The 27,040-nt window shown below is 37.6% G+C and overlaps 1 protein-coding gene across 2 annotated transcripts in view; it reads left to right on the top strand.

Moving 5' to 3' along the window:
* Positions 1–27,040, top strand: part of SEMA3D (semaphorin 3D) — a 260,951-nt gene that overhangs the window by 109,471 nt on the left and 124,440 nt on the right. For both annotated transcript variants that reach the window (XM_089685964.1, XM_089685971.1), the window contains exons 4-6: positions 16,606–16,668; positions 19,382–19,501; positions 22,303–22,396. In XM_089685964.1, coding sequence (XP_089542090.1) covers positions 16,606–16,668; positions 19,382–19,501; positions 22,303–22,396 — 277 coding nt within the window. The remainder of the gene's footprint in view (positions 1–16,605; positions 16,669–19,381; positions 19,502–22,302; positions 22,397–27,040) is intronic.

Genomic DNA, 27,040 nt, shown 5'->3' with positions numbered 1-27,040 from the left:
TGGGTTCCCTTTATTTATCAACATTTACTTTACTAGGTGAACAGCCTCTACACCTTTTGGCCTCATGCACATTGGGCAAAAAAGCTGCTTATACAGGCTTTTGGTGGTTTTTACTTTTTTTCAGCTTGTAGAAACAACTCTATGGTAGCCTATTTGTTGATGCACATTTGGACATTTACAGGTATATTTGCACAGGAGCGTTTTTGAGATGAGCTTTTTGGCAGAATGTTAAAAAATTATCTCACTCACTAAGGAAGCCTGATATCTAATCCTAAACTGTTAACCACTGCAAAGCAAATACTGAATTCTGAGTCTCATGATTTCTTCTTTTCAAACTTTTACCAATAATATCTGAGTGTTGCACTGTGCAGACATTGGTAATTTGCCAATAAGGTCTGTTTGGCTAGGTGATCATAAAGAAAAAAAAAAGCCTTGCAAAATGCCAATATATTACAGAAACTCTAAGGAGTGCTTCTGTAATATTCTTTTATTTAATACATCTCATGTATACCATATCAAACAAGTACTGTGTATAAAAAAAGAAATAACACTGAGGACAAACATTTTGCCCATCTCCTTGTGGTAAATACCAGTCTGTCAGTTCAGTTAATTAGATATACTTTGCCCTGAAATACTATTTGGAAATATGTTCTACTAAAGTGTGCTAGTGAGGAGAACTAATGTCCTCTGTATGTAGCACAGCTAGGACATCTGCTTCCAGCTATTTTCAGTTGTTCTATATCTGGACCTAAGTCAATCCGGCGTTATGTTCTGTTTGTACTTATTAATCCTTTCTGTGTTAACACAATTGAGTTTATTGCTTTAAGGTGAGTATAGTAAATACTTTCAAAGTAAAGATCTCTGTTGCTAAAGATGAACTAAAACTTTGGAGACGAGGACAAAAATAAACAACTATTATATATTTAAATTCAACATGTGTTTAAACTCAGCATTTATTATATTGCAGCTTACCGTTTCTTGGATGTGATGGCTGCAATAGTTTAGTACAGTGTCCGTGCACCAAACGAAAAGCTCAAACCATGTATATTTCTAGCTATATTTTGTAAACTACAGTACATTTCCTTCTTATGTAATGAAGATAGGGGGGTGTTTATAGTCCAGACAAGGAGTACAGAAACAACATGGGTCTTCCATAGATGTACAGTGTGTGAACATTGTCACATTAGGACAGAAAGTGTGTTACTATCAGGATAACCAGGTTAAAATAAAGGGAGAAAAAGCCTGAAAAAATTAAACAAATGCAGCCTCCAAGGACTGGTATGCTGCAAATGATAACATTTATGTTTTTGAGTTTTATATAAACGCTCTAAGCTTTACGGCAATAAGGTAAACTAATGTTAAAAAAACTAGCTGATTACAGCACTTTGATAATTTGGGTACATACAATGAGGCTGACTTACTGAAAAAGCTCAGAACCATAGCACAATAAACTGTGTGGATATTTACTTCAATGTTTAAATTATTTTAAAATAAATTTTCTGTTCACTTATTTTATCAGCACACAATTAAGTAAACGAACTGATTATTTATACAAATTTATTGTTTGAATATTCTCTACTTTACTAAATCAGCCTGATTGTGTACTTACTTTAAGGTAAAGGTGACTCAAAATGTGTTGTTCTGTTTTTGGTAGATCCCAAAGTGTTCAGTCCCCTTTTAGGTTGCTCAAGGTCTCTGGATTCATTGCTAAGTATTTCCACTATGAAGACCCCACCAATTGCCATGACAGATATCAAGCTTCTAATTAAAACCACCTCTGACAAAAACAGAATAAAAAGTGTGTCTTCTTTTATGGCCGAGGTGATAGTGAGCTTTTGCTGCTGTGGTGGGGTAATTAGAATTTCTTGAACAAACCTGTCTTGGATCAAACTATACAGGAACACACCCAAGATGGCATTTACTATAACAAACTTACCAAATGTTTAAAGGAATGAGTCCAAGATGTGTTCTCAGGGTTACTAACATTTATGTTCTAATTTGGTATTCTTTATACATCTAAAATAATGTTTTTATGTAGCCTATTATAAATACTATCTTATTCATTCAGATGCAGGTTGATCAAAAACCTATGGGATCCTAGTGGAAAATCACATTTAAAAAATGAATGCTTTAAAGGTTTCATAGAGTCATCATGAAACAGTTCCCAATAGAACTGACATCATAAATGGAACCATACACTGATTAGGTTGATTCCTTTGTTTAAAGATTTTATATATTATAATCATGCTTCAGAGCCTTCATATAAAATAAGAACTATGAAGTAGCTGTTGAGTAGCAGTCAAAATCTTTGAAACCCATTTGGTTTAACGATTTATAATGTTGTGGTGGCATTAAGTATAGTATACATTTTTTCTGTTAAAGTTGGCACATTGCTTAAAACACCATATGTGTTTCATCTGATGTGAAATGTGAAACCCAAGAGGAATACAGTAAGTTTCTGGATTGTTTCACCTTTTGACAATGTTGCTCTTGATACCATAATATAACATGACAGGACTATTTATATATGTATACCTTAAAAACTAATGGAATAGGTGGTATTCTTTACAGTAGCAGAAGAAACATTTTTGTTCTTGGTTTTAATTATTTGCTAATCAAATTGGGTTTGTGCATATTATCTCTAACATTTACAATTATAAAGGTATGTGTGCAGTTTTACATATAGCTGTTTTATACATTTTTGTGTGCACGTGTCCTCTTTTATTTACAGTCATATCGTGTAAAGATTTTTTTTTTTTGCCTAGTGAGGACTATAAAACTGCACACACAAAACACTAGGAATGGCACATTTTTGAGCACTAGTAAAGGGAGCCTTGACTGCTGGGAGCATGGCACTATAATGGTTGTACAGACTTTGCATCTACAAGATGTTTAGGTTACAATTAGCATTATCCAGTTGTGTGGTGTGGGGCTGGACTTGGAAGTCTATTTAATGTAGTGCTAGGGCAAAGATACTGAACTCTGCCAACCGAAGACTTCTCTCTCCTACTGCCTTTATTTCATTTGATTGCCACAGCTTTGGTGTGATGCTTGTTACCAGGTCAGTGTTTGTGCTGTTATTTCAACTCAATGTCCATCAATGGGTTGTTGGGGTAGGTGAATACCAATCTAGCACTCATGATAAGGACATGCATTTAGGCTATTGTGAGATTGTTAGGTGCACAGACATAGTGCTTTATATTGTAAATGGTTATATGGCTTATGTTAATGGCATTAGTTAAAAAGCTGTGCCTGTGCTGTTTCCAGTTTAAATTTGTTGCTTTTTTAATTATTTGGGTAAGGTTACTTCTTTGTGGGATGCTTTATGCAGGGGCGGACTGACCATTTGGAAACTCGGGCACTGCCCAAGGGCCCGGGGTCAGTAGAGAGCCCCATGAGATGCCCATGGTACCTTTTTCATAGGCTTTTTTGAGTTTGGGCAAGGACACAGGGGCCCCATGATCCCCTATTGCCCGGGGACCCCATGAATTATCAGTCTGCCCTTGGCTTTATGCATATGCTAATTATAAGCCTTTCTCAGAAGAACATATAGACAGAAAGAAAGCTTATATTCTTAAACATAAATTATATTTTGGCCACTGCTGGACAACTGTTTATTCATCGAATGAGCTATTGGCTGTGTTGAAACTTTTAAGCTTTCCAAGAATTAGGCCTGAGGCAAGGATGTCTCCCTGGTTTATCCCCTTTCTCTACAGTAGGCAACATGCTCACTCATTTGACCTGAATAAGGTAGATAGATCCTTTCTGCATGTCTAGCCTTCCAGTAAAATCTATGAGCATTCTTACACCAGATAAACTCATTGATAAAACAATTTGAAAATTTTTCTGGAAAAAAAAATACATATTTTTGTGTATTGGGGGACACAGGAATGTATATGGAGTCAGGTTTTGCTGGAGATTACAGGAGGATTGGACATTTGCAAATAGAAAAATTGTAAGCCAGTCCCCAGTAATTCATCTCCTCAACCCAGCATGCCTGCTTTTTGCTGGTCTGTTTCCTTGAGCTCACATATTTCACAGTTGGGTGCGTTACAAACAAATGCATCACCACTGCCAGTTTCACCACAGAAAGGTTTAACACAGAGGAGCTGATCATTGATGCCATCTTCTGTGTGCATTTTCATACAAACTCCATGCTACAGTATCTTGTCTGCTGCTCAGGATAGAGAAAGAACTGTCCCGCTAATGCTCCTATTTTCAAGCACCATGTAAAACTCCATTCTCCAATCTGTTACCTCTGTCCACTTACAGTGACCTGGTCACCTCCAACCACCTGACACTCATCAGCACCAGCTGCCTGGGTTTGTGAGTACCTGATATGTTGCTTCTCGCTATGGACCTAGTTGCATTACTTATACAGGAGTAGAACATGTCTGCACATAGATACAGAGGGGCAGTCTGGCAGCTACAGCTGATCCCAGCACAAGATATCCTATTAGTTCTGGAGGGTGTCTACTTGGTGTCCTCTAAGGGAAACCAGTGCCTGCCATATGGAACATTGTACCCCTATAGTTAAAGGGTCTGCTTCATCTGAGTCTTACACAGCATTTTCGGGTGAGATTGGGTCCCCTCCTCTGTTGTCGGGGCTTCCAACTCCACTTAAGACTTTTGACCACATGTGCTTAACTCATAACATTACACATGTCCTGCTGTAATCCTCCAGTCTGTAGTGTATCAGATGCCGGCACTAGGCAGCCATCCCACTTGTTACCACACAAAAAACATCAAGACATGCCTGCAGACTGCTGACATCACTCCATGAATAGTTGTCACCTGGTTCATATTGTCCAAATTGAGTGAGGATCATCTAATGTCTAAGGCAGCTATATCCTTGAAAACAGAATATTAGCTTGACTTTTATGATACTAAATGTGAGATATACAAAATGCAGTAACCCTAGTAACTAATCAATAATCGTCTCTTAAATGACCTTCAGCAGAAATGTGAAATTTGTTGGGTTTTCATAGATTACTGCACTTTACATATCCTCCTTGCTCTTGGCAATGCCCTACTGAAGAAATCCACTACAATAAATTCTTTTGTTACGCCAGGCTAGCTACAGTTTCATGATTCTCTCATTGGGACAGTAAATCCACCTAAAAGTAAAACTATACAAAGCTAAAAGCTAATATAAAGCTATATTGAGTGAAACTACATAAACAGGCTTATATTTGATTCTGAAGAATATTACATCTTAAGAAGAAATGCTTTTTAAAGTCCTTACCATAGTAAAAAAGTTAAAATGGTGTGTTTTCTTAGCTTAGTTTTCAGATCCATGTATACAAAGTAAAAGGTAATATGCATTTGGCAACGTAAACGTACAATATTGCACAGAAGCCAGTGCTGGTAGATGAGATAATGGTCGTTTTTCTAAACTCCCTAGACCATTTTTCATTATAAATGGAGTTTTGCAACAAAGAAGAATTATCTTTAATGGACATCAGGCATTAGCTGACTCTGACGCACAGTAAGAAAAAAAGAATAAAAAAAAAAGATCTAAACTATTTATTAAGCAAACAGTAAATCAACTTTGTACAGAGCTGAAACCAGTCTAAGCTGCATGCACAAAAAAAAAAGCATTATGGTTTCCATACGCTACCTAGTCTTTGGAAGTGATTTTCCAAAATTCAAGTATTCAAACAAAATTGTAGCATAGGAAGCAGTGGCAGCCTTTGCAAATGTACAAGTATGCACAGCATTATGGCAAACTTATGTCTGGGTTTGTCCTGTTCAAGTGATAAAAATACTGTGGTCCAGCACATTTGTAATGGTACTGCACACCTAATAAAAAAAATCTAGTAAAAAGGAGTTTCTTCTACCAAAATACTGTTCTTTCTGTCTGTGGTCACTTCTCTGTGGTCACATGTATTTTTGCTCCAACAGATGCCAGAAACCGCTTGCTGCTCTGAAAACACGGAATCTAGCGCTTGCTGAGGTGTCGCCCTTGATAGATCGGGGAATCTTGATAATAGCCGAAAAGAACAAAACAGGTAGCACTCTTCTCGTGCATTACCGTGATAGTAAGAAATGTATTATAAAAAAAAGGTCCACGATTGGCATCTTTGACTCCTTGTCTCTGTTTTTATGACCTTTTTGATTTGTGAGTATGCATTATAATACATTTCTTACTATCACGGTAATGCATGAGGAGAGTGCGCCCTGTTTTGTTCTTTTCTACACATGTATTTTTGAACTAGCTGACAAATATCTGCTGAATTGGTCACTGTCATCCCTTTGGGAATTTGACTATTATTGTGCATATGCCACATTCATACATCACCTGATTAGGCAAGAAGATCACAATTGCTACCTGAGCTCTGTTAGTCCAGAGCCATCAGCCTGTCTGTATCCTTGCTTAGGTGACCATTCTGCTGTAATTACTTAACTAAATAGCTAAAAGCATAATGCAAATTTCAAGAATTTCTGTTCCTGTTACACTGAATTCATGGACAGTATTTTTCTTAAAGCAAAACTCCGGGTTAAAACGTGTTTACATGTTCTTGTTGCTGATTTCTTACCTTCACTGAGTATGTTATCCATCTTCTAGTTCACTCAGTAGTTGCTCTAAAATAGCCTATTTATTTTTAAATCAAACCGTTAATTTTCTTTGGTTTCCTATTTGTAAGACCAGTGGCTGCTATGCCTCCTGTTTCCCCAGCCACTGGTTTTGGCACGTATTGTATGTAATTCTTTCTCCAGGAAGCAGTGATATAATTCAGCCCCACTTTCAGTGGTGGGCAGACCAGGACTCTTAGACACATTCTACATGTAGTTTACCTGCCTACATTTAATGCAATTCCCAGAGGTTGATGGGAACTGTAGTTTCCTTTTACTGCAGAGAGAGAGAGGAGAGGATATGATGAAATCCCTGCTGTTACACCCCCTCCTTGGCATAGCAGATACTGTTATCTTTTGAATTACAGAGATGACTTCTTGTAAATTCTCTTCTCTTCTTCTTCTTCTCTTGTTTTCTCTTCAATGGTAAGGAATTTCACAAATATATTACCTGTTTAGTGTTTTGTGCAGAGTGGTGTACTAATGAATGATTTTTTGCCTATCCCGGAGTTCTTCTTTAACATTTTTATGACTTAGTAGAAATATTTTATAAAACTGTATATATTTTTGTTTTACTTCTGGCACTATTTTTCTGCCTTATTATATAAGCTCTCTTCATTTGACCAGTTGTGTGGTCTATGGCAAGAACTCATTTTCTAGATCAAATTACTTAAACTACATGTCATTTAATTGAAATCACTCAGCAGTGATTACACCGACATGGTTCCCACTGCAGTGAATATACCACTTGTTTGTTATCTCAGTACGTTACTGATACAAGCTGGCAATTAAGTTTTACTGCTAATTATTTTGCTACAGCTACATTTTTAAATTATCATAGTAAAAGCCTAGACAGCTAACAGCTTTATGTGTTATATATCAATCAATATGTGCATATCTAACAGAGAGAATCTGGCAATGTGTAGTAAAATTGTGACCCACAAAGAGAACATTTTCATTCAATAACTTCCATAAATAGTGAATTTACACATGAGATTATTCTGAGGGTAAACCCAAATTCAACAAAAATAGGAGTTTTATGTTCATGAAGCCCTTGAAAAAAAAAAATAAATAAATAGACATTTCTGACCAAAAAAACAGATACTGACCTATTAAATTAATTTTTCAAAATAATTTCATAAATGATTGCCAAACACAAACAACCACATACTCTATCTGAACAAATGTTTTAGCTTTTAATGTGACAGTATGTTAACTTTGGCTGTGTGTTACAGAAAATGTTTAATGCTGGCTTGAGCTGCACCTATAAAATTTTAGAAAAGGAACAGAACTAATGCAAAGGCAAACATCCCATTCCCTGGATTAAAATAAAAGGCAAATTGTTAATGGGGTCTTAAGTGGCTAATGCTGTGCAAATGGCAGTAACTAAGCAGAAGACATTTCTGAATACTGTAATGTAAACGAATAACTACAGCCATTGACCATAAGATGTTTACCCTATAAATCACATATAACCACATGTACATAATGATTTACAGAAAAATAAAAATAAGGAAAAATTGTAAAATGAAATAGTACATTATGCATTTATGATTAAAATGCATAAAATCAATAAATCTTTATGGCCTCTATATTAATATATCAGTAATATAAATTACACATAAATTAGAGATAGATGAAAAGGTCCCCTATGACCTTTTTAAATATATCTTTCCTGGTAATAATTGTTAAGAAGATCACCTGTGCTTTGCTTTTATTCCTTGTGACAGGTGAAGAGGTACCTCAAAATTCTTATGACATACTCTGTTCCCAGAGGAGAGTACCTGCAGCAGGAAGCTGGGGTGTTCTGCCTACTGACAGTACAGGGAGGTGCAGGCCCTCCAGAGATGACCGCATAGGATCTGAGGTGCACTCAAGTGCTAAAACGTCACCTTGCGGTGCACAGGAAAGCCAGTTTTACAAGGCATTGTCCGTAAGAAGGACATTAGGAAGGACAGTGAGAGTCAGGCTAATACTCTCAGCATTATCCAATGCAGAGGCCAGGAAACCTTTCCTGTTGCAGAGTGGACTTCTTTTCATTCCCCAAGGTGAAGGCACTGCAACAGGGACCAAAGCGGGAAATGTGGTCAAGGTGGTGTATCCTGACATGGGGGAAACTATATATTTGGAGTAATAGTAATTTGGAGTAATAGTAGACTGTAGCCCTCAGAATGGAGGAACTAAAGAAAGAGAATTCCCCTAGGTACACGGAGAAGAAACTAGCCCAGTTGCCTGAAGAGGAAGTCCACAGACCTGCTCACAACCCAAGAGAGTAGGGCTGAAAGGAGCTGGAATAAATAAGAGGCTATCCTGAGGGTTGTTTTACCCCAAAACCATACACTCCCTCAATGAAAGCACTGCTTGATGACAAAGGAGCTAAAAGAAAAAAAAAAGTAAAGGCCTTTTTGGGCAGACTCTTCTCACTTTCTGCTTTCACAGAGGAAACTGAGGGCAATAGAGACATAGGCTGAGATACGAATCCTTTTCTAATTAGGGGACAACTAGAGCTGGTTCTATTCAACCTTGTAGATCAGGGAGTCCCTCTGGAGGAGCAGAGACTCAGATGGGGCACAACTTTAGAACCTGAGATAAAATATGGACTGGAGTAAGGGATCCAGGGGTAAGAGAAATCCGAGAAGGCTGAAGGTGCATTGTCCTGTGCAGTAGCACCAGAGAGAAAAAACAAGGAACAACTGCAGGGGCACCAGAGGTAAGGGATTAGCTTGTGGTCTTTGTCCCTGACTGCTGCAGTGGCCTACTACCCAAGGACTTGCCCAGATGCACAATCCGCCCCACCATCATTTTCATCAATCTTATTGTTATGTTTTCTCTTAAAAGATAGTTGAGGTGGGTTTCTATGTTCTGGACATCATTACATAACATTCCATTTTAAAACCCAATAGTTTTCACAAGGACATAAGGTGTGGGAAATTCACTCCAATATAGACAAAAGAAAAACACCCTTTTTAGTTGCAGGAGTGTGGAAATTTTTGAAAAAACTACTTGTCTAAATCGGGGCCCCAATCTACTTGTCCCTCATGACAATCTACTTGTCCTGAAAATTTTTTTTTTTTTAACCAAAACCCTATTTAAATCAGAGGTGTTTTTAGGAATGTCTGGGGCTTTTAAAAACAAAAGAAGCTTTATGGTGACTTAAACGTGTAATAGTTTTAACATTGCGCTGTTTATCTCTTCCCCTCCCTGCCTCTCTCCAGCCCCACACCCGGGGGCTAGCAGGGAGGGGAGAGACCTTGCAGTGTGATGAACAATGATTGGTTGCTCATCAGGAAAGGGTGGGTCAGGGCTTATATTTTATACATTTTCGCTGCCAGAGGCATTTCTGTGTTTTCGCTGCCAGTGCCGTTTTTGCATTTTTTACACACATTTAAAAAAATTATTTTGGGCCTGAAGATTACATAAAACCCCCAAACATTATATATTTTCTGAAAGCAGAGATTCTAGAGAATAAAATAATGGTAGTTCCAATGTTGTTTTGTCGCAGGATTTTACCGTAAAATTTTAGTAAAAAATACAAGTTCATTTTAGGGCACAAAAAAGCAATAAATTACCCTATTTTTTTGTAAAATATAAAAGATGAGGTTGCAGCGAGTAAATAGATATCCAACTTGTCAAACCTTAAATTTGTGCGTGCTTGTGAAATGGCGACGAACTTCAGTACCATATATTTTCTATAGGTCGACACTTTTAAAGCTCCTTATAGGTCACCAGTTTAGTGTTATGGAGGAGGTCTGGTGCTAGAGGAGGGAGAGAGATATAGCTCCCCTTTGAAGGCATGAGAGAAAACATTACAGATCCACATGAACATTTTTTGCCCAAGGTTCCCAGGTTGCCTCAAATCGCTTAACTGTATCAGTAAGCACACTAGTAAGTTGTTCATTCAACACTATCCAGGAGACCTTGCGCCTATACATTGACACAAAGACCGCAGGTGTTTTCCACGAGCGAACTATCATGAGCTTGGCTGCTAGAAACATGAAAAAGATCAGCTTTCTTGGAGCGAGGCAGGTCCTCTACTGGCTCATTCAACAGTGCAGTTGCGGTGACTGAGGGACCGGAATCCCAGTGACTTTACGGATCAAAGCGATCAGATATTAAGAATTCCTTTATAGGCAGCTGGAAAGTGGAATGACAATGCTCAATATATTTCTCAGAAGTGAGATCTGAGTCCTAAGCCCTCATATAGGGAAACTGTTCAGTGACAGCCTGTAAATTGTCGATATCCCTCCTCTATGGCCTTCCTCCCGTGTGCACCAAGAGTTTTAGGCAGTGACTGTGGGATCATTTATAACCGCAGGGCCCAAATAGTGCAAAAAGTGTGCTATTTGACAAAAACTAAAAATTTAGGATCAATAAAAAGATGAGATAAAGGTTTGAAGGGGGAGATCAAATTTGGATAATTTTGCACTCTATCCCACACACTCAAAGAATTTGGCAGGGTGGGGGCTAGAGTCGGCATCTGCTGTCGTGCCGGCTGCCATTTTAAAAAGGCCAGGAGAACCAGCTTAGCAGCCATTTGTTCCATAGATATCCATTCCGGTTTTTTAGTACAGGAATATACCGCTGAAAATTGAGCTACTCGAGCAGCTTGATATTATCCCAACCACCCAGCCGTTTTATGTGCAATTAGAACCTGTTTCAACAGCCTGTGCCCCTTACCATTCCAGATGAAACAAATAAGCTTGGCTTGAAATTTAGCTAATTCTGAAAGGATTATGGCAATCAGTAATGAGCGGAAATAATATAAGACGCGTGACAGCAGAGTAATTTTAATTGAATGGATCCTGCCCAACCAAAATAGATCATGAGTCGCCCAAACCCATAAATCCTCTTTTTAAATAATGGGGGGTAGTTTACCATGTACAGAGAGGATGGGGAGGGTGTCAAACAGATTCCCAAGTAACGGACAAAGTCCGAACTCCAGGAGAAGGGAAATGTCTCTTTCAATCCAGCTATCAGGGACAAAGGACAGTTATTATTCATGGCTACTGATTTAGTTTAATTGACCTGCAAACCTGAGTCTCGAGAGGAGAAAGGGGGCACCCTTACCTAGTGCCCCCCGAATCCAAATGGGTTCAGAATGATAGTCCTATAGTTGGACCCTGTCTGTAGGAGTCACGTAAGGGGCACAGAGAATAGCAAGGAATAGACTCCCAAATCCCCAGCCTTCAACTGCTGGAAAAGATAGTTTCAAGACACAGAAGCAAACGTCTTTTGGAGGTCAATAGAGAGCAACATACCCTGTTGGGGCTCCCCACCATCCCAGCCTGAATGCAGCAGAGAAGTCAGATTGAAAGCCCATCGAACCTGGTCAGGACCCTGTCTACCCGGAATGAAGCCCACTTGATCTTTATGAACATAAGTATTTATGAAAGTAGCCAGTCTGTTAGGAAGTATCTTAGTCAGTAATTTCAAATCATATATTGATCAGAGAAATCAGTCTATAATTTTCAATGGATCCAGAGTCCCAACCCGATTAGGGATCACAGAGGCAAACGCTGTGCTCAAGTACGAATTTAGGGCGTGCCCTTCCCTCAAAGAATTGAAGAACCACACCAGATGGGGAGCTAGAAGGGCTTCAAATTTCCGGTAGTAAAAAGCTGAAAACCCGTCTGAGCCCAGTGCAGAGGAATGTTTGCTATGTTTAATAGCCTGCAAGATCTCTGGACTGTGATGAGACTATCCATTATCTCTCCGTGTGCCACTGCCAGTTTAGGGATTTTGACCGAGTGGAGGAAGGCCGAGGACTTCTCCATATCCTAGTTGGCAGGGGCACAGTATAAATTTTCATAAAACTTATGGAACTCGGACAAGGCTTTTTCAGGGTCTTGAGTATAAGCACCCGAGGAGCATCTAATTTTAGGGGGAGAAAAATGTCTTATCTTAGGTTCTTTTTTAATCTGCAAAGCCATTTTGATAAGTTTACAGTGGAGAGTTGCCATATGTGCTGCCCACACTGTGAAAGGAGATATGGTATCAGATTGGTTAAGAAGGAAATACTCTTGAATACTCAACTCAAATTCCATACAACAGATCAGATCGCTAGGAATTCATTTAACCTCCAATTATTTGACTTCTCCCCAGTAAAACCAAACGCCATCATCACTGTCGCATGACCAGGCTGTATCCCTAATACAGGCTTTCTGAACCTGGGGACGGAGGGAGGACCAAGTGAAGATATGATCTATCCTGGAGTGCAAGTTGTGAGCATGAGAAAAATGTGCATAATCCCGCATAGAAGGTTTTTTTTCCCACCAAACATCTATAAGGCCTACCAAGTGTAAAAGCTTAGCAAGGCACAGACTGTCTTTAGGAGAGCGGTGGAGCCTCTTGCCCATCAGCTGCGCTTTATCTAGATTGAGATCTAGGGCCAGGTTTGTATCACCCCCACAAATTACCCTGCTCTCAACGTGCTGGGAGAGAGTGTGAAACATAGAAGTAAAGAAAGCCACTTGTCCCGTGTTCAGGGCATAGTATGAGAGGAACGTATAGAGGGTCCAATACGTCCTTTTAGGAGAAGATACCGACCCTCAGGATCTCGCTATGGCTGAACGTTCCGGAAGAAACCGCTGGGCAAAACATACGTCAAAGCGTGATTAATTCAGTTCTGGGTCCGAGGACGTGACTTTCAGCCAAAGCGAGAGCGAGGCTTGGAGCGCACGTCGGCCATATCTGATATTCACAAGCTGTATTTACTGGTACTGGTACAATAGACACCGCTTTATGTGAGTTTACATCTGATTACTTTCGTTTACATTGTCAATTTAATAAATACTACACCTAGAACGGTCTTAAATTTGTTTGGTATATTTGAGCGTCTTGGTACCATGTATCCTCAAGAAAGGAACAGTCCGTATTGAGCACACAGATGAATTTAATGGAGAGTTGTTGGAGGGGAGAAACACCCTAGGAAAATCAGAGCGAATGGCTTCATACATTACCAAAATGCGCATTTGACCGCCTTAACCGGGGTCAAAAGGTCTGGTGAGTGAGCAATTCACTTATACCCTGTCCGCACGTGGTGAAGATATATACCTTTATGGGTCACAGCACAGTGGATTATAAAAGGACTGTCACTTCTCTTGTATATATATAGTCACTTATGGACTTTCATTTTGTTTATTTATATAACAGGATGACCTAGCACCTCCAATAGGTGCAATATTTTAAGACACTTGGATTCAGGGGCATGTTGTGAAACAGGCTTCTTTTACATATACATGCACATTGTATTTGTTTAGCACCTGCCTATTTAAAAATATTAGTGGAGATGCTGTGGCCTCGGGAGGAGGGCATTTGGAGTTTTGTGAAGAGACAGCTGGAGGATCTTGAGAAATGATGCCTACGTGGAGCAGTAACTTCTCTCCTTCTGGGAAAGTAGAAAAGGCTTAAGACCAATTTTTGTGGGAAAAGTGCAGTCATAATGGAAAGGTCCACCAGTATTTGATGTCCAAGTTGATGTCTGAGTCAAAGCTTGCAAGAGGCATGCCACTTTTGGATGGTATAAGTCGAAATGTCAGTAAATATTTGGATTTTGTGTCCACAGATGGACAGTGATTAGGCTAACTGAGAAGCTTTCAAAACCAGCTCTTTAGTGGCATAGAAGTGTAGTTTCACGGTGATATCACAGGGGAGACCGTCTGAGCATGGAGCTTGTAGTGCTCAGTGAGTGCTATCCAATTCCAAGCGATGATCTGCTAAATCTGGGAACAGGTCATGCAGAAAAGAGCGAACAACAGCATCAATGTCCTTCTTCAATTCTGACAGTCCCCAGATCCTAAAATTGTACCTCCTAGACTGCTTCTCTAGGTCATCAATCTTGGATAGTGACACATCAAGTTGTGCCTGTTGATCTTGTGTGCATTGCATATGTTGATTGGTGCAAGCAGTCGTAGTTTGGGGTTTAGTTTACACCACTTCCACCCATGTGACTAGGCCTTGAATGTCAGCCTTTATATCAGCAGTTATCTGTGCCACTGCTCTGGCAAGGCCTTGCTCCAGAAGCTGGCAATCTGATGGACGTGTTTGAGTTTGGCAGTTGCCAGGAGAACGATACTTGCCTGATTGCATTGTGCCAAGTTTAAAGTTTGTTGTTGGAGGGATCATGGTGTGGGGTTGTTTTTCAGGGGTTGGTCTTGACCCCTTAGTTCCAGTGAAGGGAACTCTTAAGGCATCAGCATACCAAGACATTTTAGACAATTTCATGCTCCCAACTTTGTAGGAACAATTTGGGGATGGCCCCTTTTTGTTCCAACATGACTGCGCACCAGTGCACAAAGCAAGGTCCATAAAGACATGGATGAGCGAGTTTGGGGTGGAGGAACTTGGCTGACCTCAATCCGATAGAACACCTTTGGGATGAATTAGAGCAGAGACTGCGAGCCAGGCCTTCTCGTCCGACATCAGTGCCTGACCTCACAAATGCGCTTTTGGAAGAATGGTCAAACATTCGCATAGACACACTCCTAAACCTTGTGGACAGCTTTCTCAGAAGAGGCTGCAAAGGGTGGGCCAACTCAATATTGAACACTACGGACTAAGATTGGGATGCCATCAAAGTTCATGTGTGTGTAAAGGCAGGCGTTCCAATACTTTAGGCAATATAGTGTATACAGTATGTGTACAAATATGAAAACATTAGACTTAGTATTAATAATGGTGTGGTTGGATAGACAACATGACGTAAATTCAGGAAACAGATGTTCTTCGTAAAGTTGCAATAGAAGAACTATAAAAACAATATGAAGGGATTAAAGCACAATATAGAATGTAAACAACAACGTACATCCATCAACTGCTTCTAAAAGTCAGATAAATAGTTTTCCATTATGCTTGTTTTGCCATGATATCTAAGGAATGCAGGTTTGAAATTACAAGGACAGGAAAGCAGGTACTAACAACAACATCTTGATAATAAAATAAAAAATAATATATAAAAGGTCACTGTGCATCATTTTTGTTTGCATTGGTTAGTATTTATGCAAATGTTTTGGCCACACCAATTTCATGTACCCTAAAGTATATCTAAAGCCAGCAAATTTATTTTTGTATTATTTTATTTGATAGAGTAAGGAATGGTTAAAACACCTCTCAGTTTTTACATCTATATTCTATTCAAGGTATTTTCCTTACTTCTTTTGCCATATACTCTCAAAAGTAAGGAAAATCTACTTTAGGCAGTTGTCATGGGAAAAAGTGTCCACTCTAGAAGATGTCCCCTCTATTCCTGTTCTGGTGACAATATAGATTCTTAGATTTTTCCCTCACTTTCGGCCACAATGAATGGTCACCAGGACTCAAAGAAACACATCATTTCCAGCGGGTCCACAGCCAGCAATAAAAACTTGTCAGAGTTTCAAACCCCTTAACCACTCTATTCAAAACTAAAATAAAAAAAAGTTTTGGCTTTACAGTAGATACACTTTAACTCTTTAATCTTGGAAAAAATGAAATCTTAATTGTGATAAATTTTGTTATATGCAAAGGTGACCATTACATTTCCCTTTCCTGTTTACACTACATTTTGGACATAAAAACTAGACTGAGCTATTTTTTTACTACAAATTAAAAGTAATTTATCAAATATTGTTTAATATATCAGTGGAAAAATATGCAAGAGAACAGTTGATCTCTACTTTGTTCAAAGTGATTATGACTCTTTATTTATAACAGTTTAATTTTGTTCACAAAATGATATATAGTGACATGAATATTATCAACCGCATGCTGAGAACCACTGTTCTAAAGCATTGTATATAATAAACACATACCACAGCTGATGTCACTGGCTAGAGGTTTGCGTGTCCTAAAATGGATCGGACACTGCACATGTTCTTTTATACGTCATCCTTCATGATCAAGTATAAACTGTGGAGTGGAACTAACCTAGCAACAGACATAAAAAATGACAGACATCATAAATGATTTAGTCTTTCAAATGAAAAATACATTCTAATAATTGTGATATCAATGTGTTTGGCTATATTTACAATTTGCATTTTACTATTTTAGATTCACTGGCCTGCACCTAAAGAAAGAGTGGAATTTTGCAGACTTGCTGGAAAAGATTCAAATGTGAGTTGTCATTATTTCTTTAATTCTCTATTTACCTGCTCATTAGATGACTTTGTCCAGGGGGAAGAAAGGGGGAAGGCATTGAATCTTATTTTAGAAATTGTAAAACTTGAACTTAGCAGTGGATCTTATTTACTGTACATCTTTTAGGGGAACCTATGGATACTAAAGTCTGGCTGTTTTTAAGGCCAAAAATGAATATGGAGAGGGTCAGTGGTCATTGGATTCGATTAGGTTAATAAATATTTGAATAGTGGAAATGTACATTTTAAGAGGAAGTAGTAATTAGTTGCATCTGCTGGATAGTGAAACAAGCAAAGGAGTTTTTAAACGATATGCTTCTTTGGATAAGTGGATAGAGAGCATTATTTAAGCAGGGCGTATGAACTTGCAAGGCATAGTCTTGGTGTGTCAAAATCCATTAGATCATAAAAAGCTGGTTATGACTAACTTACTAAAAAAAACTAAGGTGCTGTGCAATTAAAGATAAATGGTAAAAAAAAAATGACTCCATGGTCCCCACCTAGTGGCTTGGGAATCTAATTTTTCCTTAGTAAGCACTTTGCTGTGTCTACTGCTGAAGAATTGTATGCTTCCTATAAGCCTGAGATCAAGCAGGGGTTGCTGAATATGTTTATTATTATTATGGTTATTTTAACAGTTTTTGAGTTCTATTTTTCCAACATTTAAGAATATTCAGAAAGAGTGTAATAATGATTCATAAAGTTCATTAGGTAGGAGCAGCATATCAGAAATGATCTCTTAACTGAAATGAATTTGGTAAAATGTAATGTTATGGATAGTTTTCTTCTGGCAGATATTCATTGAATGTTGCTTTGCTGTACTGAAGAGATCTATTAGGCTGGCTCTACTCTGCGGCACTTGTTATACAATATTGGAATGTGGCTTGGCAAACTCAAAAAAGTTGAATAATTTTTCCCTAGATAATAAAACACTTTTTCTTTATTAGTTATTTATTACCCTGTATGTATCTAATCTCCTATAAAAAGTGCACCTTGTAAATAATAGTATTCATTTAGCTATCACTGAGGTGTACCTTACTTGTGATAAGGTTTCTTATGAAATTGGGCTTGGGAAAAAAAAATCAATATTGACAAATGATAGCACATTTGTATTATATCATGTACTTAATGTAATTTCAAAATAGCATTAGACTAACAAATGCTATTGTTTAAACTTTATTCATTTTATCAAGAATGGTCCTCAGTACCTTTTGTGCTAGTCTGTACCTGTATGTTTGGTATTTAATTTTGTTGAATAAACGACATAATACTAATATCAATGTATTTATACAATTATACTTAATACATAACATACATAATTATATAGTAATTGTATGGATTGTCTGTTTTATTGTTATGTCAACATGTTCTTGTTATATGCAAATATATAAACTGTAAAATGGTTTCTATGAACTAATGAGAAATAGTTTAGGATAAAGTATAAATGATGCACAGTACATTTATAATTTTTATTTTTATTTAAATGTAGTATAAGGACAGACTATAGGTACTATAACAGACTCTGGAAAAATGATTTTAGGGTGTATTTATAAAGCAATGAATGTGACAATCACCAAACATTCAAAGATGTTTCATTGTTCCACGAAATTTAAAACATGTGTCCCAAAAATATTCACTTACAATAAAGTGGTTGTAAAAACAGTTTTTTTTTACTGTACTGCATTCTCTGCATTAAGGTAAAAAACCTCCATGATCCTCTCCAGCCCCCTTCCAAATATTTAACTGAGCCCTATCTCGATCCAGCCCTCTGCCCGAGAGCAGCAGCACTGATCTCTCTCCTTAATGACAATGGAGGCAGCAGTGGGTGCCATTGGTGTCTGCTGCTGTCAATCAGATCCGGTGATTAAGGAGTGAGGATAAGGCAGGCTAGGGCCTGGCAAGGGAACGGGGGCACTGGGAAGGGAGATGAAGCCAGCAGTGTCCCAGAAGAGGAGGTTCAGGGCTACTCTGTGCAAAACCATTACATAGAGTAGGTAAGTATGACATGTTTGTTCTAAAAAAATAATAACAACCTTTAAAATTACTTTAAAAATGTTGGGAAGAGTGCGTTTACTGCTTTATAAATATGCCCTTTTGCAAGGTGGTATTAATATATCAATATATCTCACTAACTAGAATGAATATAATGTATTGCAGTGATTGTGGAGATGAGTTTACACCTCTCAATTACTTTGTAGCGTCGGGTAGGTGCATGGGACAAGGGATGAACTTTCATACAAAAACAACCCACAAAATGTATTCATTTAAAATAGCATTTAACAGTCCACATATACAGTATGTATAATAAAACCATAGACTGACATTGACCTATCGCCCCATAACTGTAACTACACCAGTTTGGAGAAAGTTTCCCATTCTGGACATTTCTCTGTAGCTGTTTGAGGGTTTAACACATCTAGTAGACAAGCAATAAAATTACATAATGTATTGAATTTCCATTTTATAAATTTGAAGCTTTGCTGTGTCAAAGAATATTTAAAAGGTATGTGTTTTAAAATCATTTCTGGTTAATTAACGTTAGTAATATAAAATACATACAATATGTTAAAGAAGGAGTTTGTTAGCTCTAGTATACCTAGGTTATATTATCTAGTAGCAAATATATGTATATGTATCTGTGACATACATACTATATTACACATATCTCTAACTTATGAACTATATTTTAGGAGGAATGTGCAAATTTCATTAAAGTCCTTCATCACTACAACAAAACCCATCTATATACATGTGGAACTGGGGCCTTTCACCCTCTGTGTGGATATGTGGAACTTGGAAGTCAAAAAGAGGTATGTTATATAGATGTTAACTTGACATAACCTTTGAGATACATCATCTACCACCTTTTTATGATAGGTTGCAAAAACACATCTATTTCCAACGATCTGGCAGATGATGAATAAAAAGTCGGGTAGTAAAGAAATTTGTTCACACCTTTCAGAGGTGTAAATCATACCCCGTTAGAAAAACGAATACTTTTATAAGAGTTCTGAAGAAGAAAAACTGTAAAAATAAAGAAGATTAATAAGGTGCTGACATTTTTAAACCATGCTTTCACCTTTTTATTCACTTGAGTTCCCTTTCAGTTTCAAGACCTGTTTATGGAAGAATAGAATATTACTTCTCTGGTGAATGGAAAAAATAGCCTAGAAAATCTCCCAGTGAAACCAAAGAGTGAATGAAAAACATACAGTGATTTTGGCTAAGTACTCATGAACATTCATGTCAGGTGCTGACAGCAATAATTTTCCACGTTAATGAAAGACAAGGTCCTCACAAGCACCCTAGAATCATACTTCAAGTACTCTGCTGCCTTGAATCTTGCCATTAACCACTAAGAGACAGATTATCACTGATCATGGCTGCTCATCTTCAGGAGTACTCTGCCTGCTCTGCTGCCCATGTAAAAGCTCCCAGCTAACATTTCCTTTTGCCAGTTTTTCACAGTATGGAGGCAGGTTTTGTGACATAAAGGATGTTTGAACGTACACTTTACTAAGGATCATAGATTTCCAGGATTATTTATTAACGCAATGTAAAGTACAGTTGAATATTGCAAGCATTTAGACTTCAGATAACTAAGCACAGTCCTATTTGACATTTTATGGGGATCCACTGGTTTTTCATGCAACTTCTATAGGACAAAGACCCAATCCACCTATCACTCATTGAAGGGTTAACACACAGTCTCAATCCAGCTCACCGGCAGTCTCAGCTCTTTAGAGGCCCTTTTTCCCTACATAAGCACTTTAGGGCCAGTTTGATCAGTAATACAAACAGAAATTGCTTTAACTGCTTTATTGGGAACCTAAAATTTTAGCTTCAAAATGTGCCATAGCACCACAACAGTAATCTGGTTTGAATGAACAACAAACGTGTTTTGTTTTGTTAGGAACACAGCTAAATGTCACTTTCAAGCTCACTTCTCCATAGAAACCAACTTCTCACCTGAACTTTTTCAATTAAGCTTTGGCAATAAAACATGGAAGCTGATTGGTTTCTGTGCACAAGTGAACCTGATTTTGCACTCTCCAGCTTTAGTAAATAAGCCCCTTTATGTCATAGGGAAGATGCTGTTTGTGGTGGAACACTAGAAAGAGACCCTTCAACACTTCCCCGGGATCATCCACACACCATAGAGCATCCAATGGTATAGTTTCAATATAGTATTAGTTATCATAATAGATTAAAAGCATAGAATGTTCTCAATATAAAAGAATTGCATTACATTTATTGTTTTAAACATATTTGTGCTTCACGTCCACCTTCCACTGACTTGCTTTCGTATCATACTGAGTCCTACTTAGTTTAACATAATAGAATTTTCTATATACGTCAATGTCTAATGTATATAGAGTATGTATATGTCAGTATGTCAATATGGTGCTAACATACCAGTGCGATGAAGGTGGCTCAAAGCTTTTAACAGGAGAGCATCAGAGGTGATTAAAAAAGGATTTATCCTTCAACTGCAGCAAAGATGAGACCACAAGAACTTAAGTTGGGCAAGTGCAGGGGCAATAATAGAGGGAGGAGCAAGCCACCAAGGTCATCAGGGCTATTATATCCCATATAGTTACTTAAGGGAATAGTTGTGGGTTGTAGGTGAGCATCTTTTGCACAATGGTTAACCTGTCCATCGCCAAATGAGTTTTATTATAAAGAACCCATAAGAAAATGTGTTGAGCCATTGATTTATCTGAATATACAATATAAAAATCCCAAGGGTAGGCACCACACTTTATGTTTGAGGTAATTGCCCAGGTGCTCACCCACAAAAAATCAGCAAAAATCCAAAACTGGTATAGAGGCAGTCATGGTCGTGCAGGAAACAAATCATAACAGCAGAGTTTTTATTGTCGACATTTCGATGAAGCTCAGTTCATCCTTCTCCGATCTTGAGAAAGATGGACTGAGCTTCATTGAAGCATCAACAATAAAGAGGCTACTGTTTTGATGTACAGTATCTCCTCTGTAAGACCCTTGAGCATCTCTATTCCAGTTTTGGATTTATATGTATATACAGTAATGTACTGTATGTACATAACAGTGTGATGCTATAGCAGATCAGTAGAAGGTGGAGGTAAAGCACAAACAGATTTAAAACTATAAGATGTAACTGTGTCAATACAATTCTCTTACATTGGGAATATTGTATACTTTTAAACTATTATGAAAAGTTAAAAAATATATATTTAAACATTTAACCATACCATTGAATGTTATGTGATAACAATAAATCCAACCTTTTTATTTTTAAAGACATGTTCATTTTTGGATGTGGTGCCAGGGCTAGCCACCAATATACTACAATACAAATTAGAATATTTTTGGATGTATATATTTTACGATTAACCCTTGATTCCTCTAATCAAGCAGTTTCTATGACTATGTACTATACAAAATCTCTATCTCTAATAAATAACCAATGGTATTTTTATATTTATTATATAGTATCTCCATCTGTCTTCGTACCTATGAATCTTTTTCCTTTCTTATGTAGTTAAAGCAAATTATAGTTAGCTTATGTTGACATTTTATTTCTTCAGAATCATTCTAATATGATGTAATACCAGTACTTTTCTTGCAGGAAATAGTATTCAAGCTTGATACACAAAACCTGGAGACAGGAAGATTGAAGTGCCCCTTTGATCCTCACCCACCTTTTGCTTCCATAATGACAGGTAAGATACGCGGAGGCCAGAAACCTTTAAACAGTTATTCTGTTCACAAACCTAAAGACAACAGTTTCATTCATGTGTGTACGTAGTTCTCAATAATGACTAGATAATGACTGTGCCTCTTTTGGAAAGATCTGAAAGAGATGATGGATTGTTGTGTCATGGGTAACATGTATTTTTCTATAAAAGCAGAGTCCCAGCTTGTTTTAAATGGCATCATCTTGTTCTTATGTAAACAACACACATGTGGTGAATGTATGCAATATTTTCTTAATAATCAATTATCAATTATGTTTTAAAAAGCAACATTTTAAAATTTCAGGTTCAGTAAAAAGGCTGTGAAATTTCAGGTGTAGCAGTTACATATGTGCAGGCTTAATCTGTTATACAAAATACCAAATGTACTAACTCATAGCAACCAGCCAGAGTTTCTAATATAAGAAAAAACAGAGTTCCTAATATGACTTGGTAAATGTAGGTTTCTAGCCATGGTCCTAATTACCACAGAGCACCATTATACTTAAAGTATAACTGAAGGCAAAATGTGTTTTTAGATTTTGTTTGAGTAGTAAGGAGTTTTAAGTTCTGTCAGGTTTTTATTTCTGTCTTGCCCCAATTAGGGAAATTCACTGATGTCACCAGGAATGTAATTGAGGATAAATACAAAATGTTGAGTTGCCATCAGAACAGGGATTTAGGGGAAATCTTTCAGTTCACCAGGACACTAATTCCCATGACAATGTCTAGTGTCTTTATTGGACTGACATTCTGCCGCTACCTGTTGAGTCTACAAAAAGAAGTGAAGACAGAGCCCTAAGGAAACACATTAAAAGGAAACTACAGTTCCCATCAACCACAATGAAACACAGATTGCAAAAAATGACAGCAGTTCTAATTCTCCCTTACTCTATTCAAAATAAAAAATCAAGTTTTGACTTTAGATATACATTAAAGAGTATGTAAAGGCAGGCTTAGACATTATGTACATTTTTATTACTGTCTGTGCCCCTGCTGCTGAATTCATCCCTCTTTTTGCCTAGGTGGCCATTTTTTCCGTTTTCATCAGAACAAGAGGTGAGGGGAAATCATGTAACAACTATCCAAGTTGGGAAATTACTTAACTTTTAGGAAATTTTCCCTTATTTCTTGTTGTGCTTCCTAGACAGGAAGCTAAAGTGAGCAAGTGTGCAATACCCACAGCTACTGATTAGGCTCCTTTTTCACTGAACAAATTCCAATAAACATGATTCTGTTATGGATCACTCCACAGTTGTTGTCAAATTATGAGGGACATCACCAAAAGCCACATAATGTTGAGTATATGTAATGCTATGGAGGACTGTCAGGGACTAGAGGCATACTTGACGAAATGATGGTCAGAGACTGGGGATGTTGTAGGTTTGGTTGTAGACTGGAGACATACTTCAGAAGATAAAACAAGACTTGGAACGTGTTACATAAGAATTGTAAATTACCCCTTTACAATCCAATGGTCCCACTGTCACGACAGACTACTGGGGTTCGAAGGATGCACAACAAATATGAAAGAGCTGATCTAGTGGCTCTTGGGTTCCAAGTTGGGCCCTGGGATCTTACGTTGTACAACATCAATGCTTTTTTAATGTTGGATTGTATAAGTGTAAACACACCTATCATGTATGTTCTTAGAACTCTGTACTTTACTCTGGTAGCCTTCCATTTTCTAATTGCTTCACTGATTATTCAGTGAACAAGATATCTGCCTGAAAATTGAACAGTAGACTGAAGCTTTAGCCTACAAAAGATACGCACAGAGACTGATAGCTAGAAATGCTAATGACAGGGAGTCCTGCCATCTATCTCTGATATTTTGGTACATTTCAGCTAAAATATGTCAGTGATTAGGAGATGTAGTGACTAAGCAGCAAAGTGAAACTGGTTGCGTGCATGAGAGAGTCACCAGAGGAATAGAAAAAGCCGGCCACATAGACAACAAGAAATGCTGAGAGAGGCAGTGACAACTCAGAGTGGATGTGAAAAGCTTTCTGCTTGTAGGTGAACATCACTGTTAAGTAAGATGAGTGACCTTTGTTGCCTAGGAGAGACTTATACCAGGGACATTGTAATGAAAGGGAGACAGAGCTTGTGTTAACTTTAAAGCAGTCTGAAAAGACATAAAGGACAGTTAAAGGACCACTGTTCTAAAAATATTTTACTGTAGTTAAGACACATAATTGTAGCACGCGGTATTCAGATTCACTTTTTTAAATGATTGTACATGCCTTTAGTTGTATATTTCTCCGCATTTACATGCAGTCCAAGCTGTCATGCAAAAGTGACAGTGAAAGGGGTTGAAACAAACAATAATGCTGCCAGGGGTACTTACAACAGTCATTTTTACATATGGTTTAAATCTTCTTCTTATAAAACACTGTTACTAAACTACTCAAACACTTCTGGCAGTGTTATAATTTGTCCCAACTTGTACACAAAAGCCTTGTAGAAAAAGTGTTAACATCCTTTGATCCAGGTTTTCATTGGAATTCCAGACCAACATCAGTGCTCAGCTAGAGTAGCTTACAACTCAACTGGCAGCAGTATTATACATCTCATCCTTTTTTGTACTATCCTCACACTAACCACAATGCAATTAGCAGGTATTTGCTTCTGTACATGTGTAGAGAGACCTTATACTCGTAGCAGGGGAGTCATTTTCTGCAACTATTGTAACAACATGACAAGCTGCCAAACACCTCTAAATTACAAGCACCAGGGTCAAAGTTGCAGCTCAGCTGAAAACACTCAAGCACATTTTTAAAGATATTGAAAACAGTATTAGTAGATAAATAGCAATGCATGCCCTTAGTATCGAGTTTCTTTTTTTCATAACCTGCACTAAGTTATAGCACTCTCTTAAAGCTTTCATTAAAATGTGAAATGAACGAAGAAAAAAAATGATTCATCTTCTCCTGCCAAGTAAAGTAGACTGAGAAGCCAAGAATATAAAAATCTGGTTAATGGGGATGGTCTCCAGGTTTTCAGAATGGAAGTTTTCAATACAGTGAATATCTCATTTTATGGTCAGGTTTGCAATTGATTTATAATATTGGTCACTGCTTGCTTAAAAACATCTATGGATGATTTGGGGTTTGAGCAACAACCCAAATATAATCATAGGATTTTTGGATGTTTTACATAACAATTACCTTAATGAAATCTAATTTGCTATATATCCAGTCAGTGATATTTGATATTTGATTTGGTACATAACTAAGGTGTCCGTTTATGAACCAGCAGTAATAGATCGCTGCTCAGTTCTCCGGCATTCTCGGAGAACACAGTTCTCCTGTGAATGCCGTTTATGAAGCATATGTAGATCAGTTCTCCAAACGAAGGGAGAACGGTCTACAAACTCTGGAAAACGGCTGATTTTACTATAATCTCGCGAGATTACAGTAAAAGATCAGTTTACTAAGCAGAGGTAAATTATCTCTGCTTAGTTTTCGGTCCCTCCGATTCTCCAGCTCTGGGCTGGAGAATCTGGAGGGAGAACATAGATCTCCAGAGAAGGGCTGAACATGTTCTTCTGGGTGTCATAAACTGTGAATGACCAGAGAATAGCTGTGATCCTCTGAATCTCAGCTATTCTGTGTGTCATAAACGGACACCTAAAAGTCTTAAAGGTCATCTCCGCCAAATCTTATATTTCATTTTTGTGTGTTGCTGCGTGTTGTTTCCTGTACACGGTTTGTGCATTTTTTGGGCATGCAATTGCACAGAACTACTGTACTACCGAATTTTTAATTCTACTCAAAAAGTAATTTCTGAGTACTTTTCTTACTTAATGGCTTATCCACAATGTAATATAATACAAGAATTGGGGATTCCAGGTACTAGAAATTTTGGAATTTTAGCCAGTGTGAATATTATACAGCCATTGCACGAGGTCTGAAGGTTTGAAAAATGTCTGTTAAATAGACATGAAATTTAGAGAGAGTTTTATAATAGTCCTGTGCATCATGCAATTAATATACTTTGATGATCCCCAGTATAATAGTATACATCAAAAACCAGAAAGAAATAATTTTACTGTACTATGCAGTGTTGTATTGATTTAAAACTAATTCTAAATAATTTGTTCTTCTGTAGAACATTATAATCTGATGAGACTTAGCGATGTTAATGTGACCCTATCCACTTGGGTTATGTTTGTTCAGGTGTATCAAGCTTGCTTTTATAGTCTGTTAATTAACTGAGACTGGGATTATTCAGTAAGCTTACCTCTGGAGCAAATGGCATTGGTGTGGATGACATCACTACTATTTAAACAGCAGCACTGCAGGTGTTTAAAAAATAAATAGGCAGATGATCTGCAGTGGTTACACTTTTACAGCAGTTTTATCAGGTGTCTGTTCAGTTCAGTTTCCAGTAAAATACAGTTGGCAATTTTTTTAAAGGATCACTGTATGGTTGAGGTCGAGTGGAAGCTTTTTGAATGCATGATTTTGGTTGCCAATGCTGTTTATTTTTTTCCTTTTTTTACATTTTGTAATGAAGTCAATTGCTAACACATTGAGTGATCATTGATACGGGGATATATCTACTAAAAATAAAAGGCATGGCAGATTTTGCCTACCTCTTCTTGATAGGAATGCTGTGCAATGGAAG

Source organism: Staurois parvus, unplaced genomic scaffold (genome assembly GCF_062004578.1).
Source record: "Staurois parvus isolate SC_StPar_1 unplaced genomic scaffold, SC_StPar_1.0 ptg000019l, whole genome shotgun sequence".
Classification (NCBI taxonomy): domain Eukaryota; kingdom Metazoa; phylum Chordata; class Amphibia; order Anura; family Ranidae; genus Staurois; species Staurois parvus.
Note: the sequence above shows the minus strand (reverse complement) of the source record. Positions and strands in the feature narration are given on the sequence as shown.